This window comes from Hyla sarda, chromosome 7 (assembly GCF_029499605.1).
Source record: "Hyla sarda isolate aHylSar1 chromosome 7, aHylSar1.hap1, whole genome shotgun sequence".
Classification (NCBI taxonomy): domain Eukaryota; kingdom Metazoa; phylum Chordata; class Amphibia; order Anura; family Hylidae; genus Hyla; species Hyla sarda.
The window spans coordinates 164,128,658-164,134,657 of record NC_079195.1 but is presented as its reverse complement, the minus strand read 5'-3'; the positions used below and the strand labels follow the sequence as shown (position 1 = coordinate 164,134,657).

The following is a 6,000-nucleotide window of genomic DNA, read 5'->3' as shown; positions in this document are numbered from 1 at the left end:
GATCTTTACCGATTCTCCTCCCCTGTCTGAAATTAATAGAAGTATCCATACATACCAATTTCAACAAACCTGATATTGCTTTGTCACTATTGAGTATTGTGTGTGTAGATTGATATGAAAATTTTTGAATAATGAACTGTACAGCTAGATAATTGATACAGTATCTTTACATATTAATACAGTAAGAAGAGGTATTCCCTAAAAGCCGTAAGTGAGGCCTTGAGAAAGGTATTCATTTTACTCACAAAATAGTTTTATTTTGGTAATATACAACAACCATTGGCAGTGACTTTTACTGTTTTTATTACTAATTTGATAAAGCATTACCAAATGCAGGAGGATTATAAAAAAAAAAAAAAAAAAGATCAAAACTGGGCTTTTGGGCACGCACAATGACAAAATGACTAAGGCTAGATCAGCTCATTTAATTAGAAGTGTGTTAAAAAAAAAAAAAAAAGAAAAAAGAAAACAGAGGAGGAAAAGAAAAATCACTAAGTTAAAAGAATAAAATAAAGTTCCAGGGGTCAAGATACAAAACTGCTAGAGAAGCTTGTAGAAGCCACATAAAGCTGTATAAGAGCACTATGCTCTGGTAGCATCTTAGTAGTTATGAAGAACAGCTCCTGCAGAAGAGAATACACTCCAATAGTTCAGCTATCAACCACACAGATGTTACAAACATATTACAAGTCATAAGCATGTTATGCAAACTATGTCAATGGCGTGGTTTCAACAGCATTATGTCCACACTGCCACGTCAAAGACTGTAAAAACGTAGACTTCGATCCATGCCTGTAGATGCCAGAAACTTCGCATTCTGGCCAAATGCCAGACCTGTTGTAAGCGCACTGTGATCTGTGGAAAGAAAATTTAGAAAATGTATTATACAAGGAATTAGCTTACTATTTTTTGCCAGAGTTAGGACCACACAAATTCTTCAACCTAGCAGACATACATGGCCCTAGGGAAGACATTTCTTCCAAGCATCACCCAAATTTTAAATCTAGCAACAATACTGGTAAGACTTCTAAAGTCATACATTTAGTAAGCCAAAAAATGCCTTAGTTACATATCAATAATGGATCCATTACTTTAACCCCAAACATTGTGATGGGAAAGAAATTATTTTTAAAAACACATGTAAGCCTAAGATTGGTGGACTGTCACAATAGTGTTTTATATTGATAAATATGTGTTCAGTTAAACAAAATAACCCTAATAGTATGCCCTATTTACACCATATGCCATAAAGCAATAAAACAGACCTGTAAAGTGCAAAACTTCAGCCCACTGCTTGCAGATATAAACTTGGATGTCAGTCCCTCCAACTGCGAGATATGTACCACTCTGATCAAATACCAATGATCGCACCTGTTGAAGATGGAAATGCTTCAATTAATTGTAAAAAATAGAAACCTGCTACGCATTTGACTTCAGATCTAGTGTTTTGGCATTTTAACAACAAAAAAAAAAAAAACATGGTGTTCTAGAAATTGAGAACCAAATCTACCACAGACATAAATGAAGCAGAAATTTCAATTGTGATTAGAGATGAGCGAACTTAAAGTAAATTCGATTCGTCACGAACTTCTTGGCTCGGCGGTTGCTGACTTTTCCTGCATAAATTAGTTCCGCTTTCAGGTGCTCCGGTGGGCTGGAAAAGGTGGATACAGTCCTAGGAAAGAGTCTAATTTATGCAGGAAAAGTCATCAACTGCCAAGCCGAGAAGTTCGTGACGAATCAAATTTACTGTAAGTTCGCTCATCTCTAATTGTGATATAAGAATAAATATCAAGAGTTTTGATCAACGGAGGTAGACCTCTGGAGTAGACCTCCACCAATCAGGAGATGCGCAGCCATGAGCTTCTTTCCCTGTTGTGTCACGCGATTGAGACATGCCCAATAGGCTTACAGTTAGACTGAATCTCAATCACGTGAGACATAGAATTTTTCATTTTTGGAAATTTACGTCCTGGTTTGGCAGTACTTCGCGCACCAGGACATACATTTACATCCTGTGTATGACCGCGAGCATCGGAACGGTGCTCGAGTCATATACGGCAGGTTCTGGCTGCTAGCAATAGCCGGGGATCCGCGCGGATGTCTGCCATTAACCCCTCAGATGCCGTGATCAATACAGATTGCGGCAGTGCGGTACTTTAAATGGATGATTGGATCGCCCGCAGCACTGCCGCAGCAATACGATCATCCAGCATGGCGGTCGGAGGTCCCCTCACCTGGCTATGGCCGTCTACCGGGGTCTTCTGCTCTGGTCTGAGATCGAGCAGACCAGAAGATCACTGATAATACTGATCGGTGCTATGTCCTATGCAGAGCACTGAACAGTATTAGCAATCAAATGATTGCTATAGATAGTCCCCTATGGGGACATAAGTGTAAAAAAAAAAAAGTAAAAAAAATATGGAAAAATGTAAAAGATTCCAATTTTACCACCAAAAAGCGTAATTTTTTTTTTTTTTATAAACATTTGGTATTGCCGCGTGTGTAAATATCCGATCAAAATATAATGTTAATAATCCCATACAGTGAATGGCGTAAACGTAGAAAATAAAAAAAGTCCCAAATGTATTGAACCACAGAATAAAGAACACATGTCATTTTTACCGTAAAGTGTACATTGTGAAAACAAAACCCTCCAAAATGTGCAAAATTGTGGTTTTCATTTAAATTTCCTCCATAAAAAAAAAAAAAAAATTGGGGGTCGCCGTACATTTTATGGTAAAATGAGAGGTTTCATTAAAGTACAATTGGTTACGCAAAAAAAAACAAAAAACCTTATATGGGTCTGTAGATGGAAATTTAAAAGAGTTATTGATTTTAGAAGGCGAGGAGGAAAAAACGAAAACGCAAAAATAAAATTGGCCTGGTCCTTAAGGTGAAAATGGGCGTGGTCCTTAAGGTGTTAAAGACCAAGGATGTACCGGTACGTCCTGAACCCTCTCCCTTACTATAACATAGGGGCCACGGCGCGACCCAGCGTCATAGCGGGTCAGGCCCCGCACCTAGCAACGGCCGGAACCAGTGACTAATAGCGTACGGCACTGATCGCCGTACTATTAACCCTTTAGACGCGGCGTTCAAAGTTGATTGCCGTATCTAAAGTGTAACTAAACTGCTGCCAGTTAGCTCAGGGGGCTGTTCGGGATCGCTGTGGCGAAATCCCGGGAAATCCTGAGCAGCTTTAGGACACGAGTAGGGTCCCCTTACCTGCCTCCTGGTCCGATCGCCGAATGACTGATCAGTGCCTGAGATCCAGGCATGAGCAGTCAAGCGGCAGAATCATTGATCAATGGTTTCCTATGAGAAACTATTGATCAATGTAAAAGATTAGTGTGCGCAAAGGAAAAAAAAAGGGAAAAAAAATAAATAAAAGTTAAAGATCATTTAACCACTTCCCTAATAAGTTTGAATCACCCCCCTTTTCCCATAAAAAAAAGTGTAAATAAAAATAAACATGTGATATCACCACGGTCAATGGCGTGCGCGCAAAAACAATCCAAAGCCCAAAATAGCGTCTTTTTGGTCACTTTTTATATCATGAAAAAATAAAAAGCCATCAGTCTGATCAATACAAAAATGATACCACTAAAAACTTCTGATCACGGCGCAAAAATTGAGCCCTCATACTGCCCCGTATGCGGAAAAATAAAGTTATAGGGGTCAGAAGAGGACAATTTTAAACGTATAAATCAAACCTATATAAGTAGGGTACCATTTTAATGGTATAGACCTACAGAATAAAGATAAGGTATCATTTTTATCAAAAAATTTACTGTGTAGAATCGGAAGCCCTCAAAAGCTTTTTTTCGTTTCACTGTCGATTTTTGGGTAAAATGACTGATGTCTTTACACAGTAGAATTGGTGGCGCAAAAAATAAGCCATCATATGGATTTTTACGTGCAAAATTGAAAGGGTTATGGTAGGGAGGAATAAAATGAAAGTGCAAAAACAGAAAACCGCTCGGTCCTTAAGGGGTTAATCATAGGGGGAGATTTAATAAAACCTGTGTAGAGGAAGAGTGGTACAGTTGCCTATAGACCTGTGAAAAATGAAAGAAGCGATCTGATTGATTGCCATGGGCAACAGTATCACTCTTCCTCTACACCGGTTTTGACAAATCTCCCCCATAATTGTTTCAACTTTAAACTTACAGACCCATATGAGGGCTTGTTTTTTGCCACCAATTGTACCTTTGTAATTACATCACTCATTTTACCACAAAATCTATGATTAAATAAATAAATATTTGGGAGGTAAGACTGAAATTTTGAAACTTTCTGGGGGCTTCTGTTTCAACACAGTGCACTTTTTGGTAAAAAAATAAATAAAAATGACATGCTATTATTCTGTAGGTCCATATAATTACAGTGATAACCAACTTATACAGGTTTTGTTTTATTTTACTAAAAAAATACCTTTTCTACAAAAACTAGTATGTTTAAAATTGTCCCCTTCTGACCACTATAACTTAATTTTTCAGTATACGGGGATATGAGGGTTCGTTTTTTGCGCCGTGGTCTGCAGTTTTTATTCATACTATTTTGTTTTGATGGAACTTTTTGGATTACGTTTTATTAAAGTGTTACTGTCATTAAAAAACTTTCCGCCCCAATTAATACTTTAAAAACTAGGCATTTCCCTAATCTACTTTAAAGGGGTACTCCGGTGAAAACCTTTTTTCTTTTAAATCAACTGGTGCCAGAAAGTTAAACATATTTGTAAATTACTTCTATTAAAAAATCTTAATCCTTCCAGTACTTATTAGCTGCTTAATGCTACAGAGGAAATTCCTTTCTTTTTGGAACACTGATGACATCACAAGCACAGTGCTCTCTGCTGACATCTCTGTCCATTTTAGCAACCATGCATAGCAGATGTATGCTAAGGGCAGCATGGTGGTTCAGTGGTTAGCATTGCTGCCTTGCAGTGCTGGGGACTTGGGTTCAAATCCCACTAAGGACAACAATAAATACATAAAGACTTATTATTATTATAATAACGTCAGCAGAGAGCATTATGCTCGTGATGTCATCAGAGAGCATTCCAAAAAGAAAAGAACTTCCTCTGTAATATTCAGCAGCTAATAAGTACAGGAAGGATTAAGATTTTTTAATAGAAGTAATTTACAAATCTGTTCAACTTTCCGGAGCAAGTTGATTTAAAAGAAAAAAAGGTTTTCACCGGAGTACCCCTTTAAAAATTTTTTTTTTTTTTTTTTTTAAGGGGTACTCCGGTGGAAAACTTTTTTTTAATCAACTGGTGCCAGAAAGGTAAACAGATTTGTAAATTACTTCTATTAAAAAACCTTAATGCTTGCAGTATTTATCTGCTGAATACTACAGAGGAAATGGTTTTCTTTTTGGAACACAGTGCTCTCTGCTGACATCTCTGTCCATTTTAAGAACTGTCCTGAGTAGGAGAAAATCCCCATAGCAAAGATATGCTGCTCTGGACAGTTCCTAAAATGGACAGATGTCAGCAGAGAGCACTGTGGTCATGTCAGCAGAGAGCTCTGTGTTCCAAAAAGAAAAGAATTTCCACTGTATTATTCAGCAGCTAATAAGTACTGGAAGGATTAAGATTTTTTAAATAGAAGTAATATACAAATCTGTTCAACTTTCTGGCACCAATTGATTTAAATAAAAAGTTTTCCACTGGAGTACCCCTGTAGAAAAGTATGTTATCATGGGTATCATTTTAATTGTGTTGACCCAAAGAATAAAGAACACATGTCATTTTAACCGTAAATTGTGCGATGTGAAAAGGAAACCTTCCAAAATTTGCAAAATTACGGTTTTCTTTTTAATTTCCCCATACAAATAGTATTTTTTTGGTTGCGCCATACATTTTATGGTAAAGTGAGTGATGGCATTACAACATACAACTGGTCGCGCAAAAAACAAGCCCTCATACTAGTCTGTGGATGAAAATATAAAAAGGAGTTATGATTTTTTGAAGGCGAGGAGGAAAAAACAAAA

General features: G+C 37.2%; 1 protein-coding gene across 1 annotated transcript in view; it reads right to left on the bottom strand.

The window, feature by feature from the left end:
* Positions 1 to 439: 439 nt before the first annotated feature.
* PRPF19 (pre-mRNA processing factor 19) overlaps positions 440 to 6,000 on the bottom strand; it is a 41,899-nt gene continuing 36,338 nt past the window's right edge. Inside the window, exons 15-16 of the mRNA XM_056531199.1 lie at positions 1,266 to 1,371; positions 440 to 855 (exon numbers count right to left, since the gene is read on the bottom strand). Of these exons, the coding sequence (XP_056387174.1) occupies positions 758 to 855; positions 1,266 to 1,371 (204 nt within the window). The 3' untranslated portion in view covers positions 440 to 757. The remainder of the gene's footprint in view (positions 856 to 1,265; positions 1,372 to 6,000) is intronic.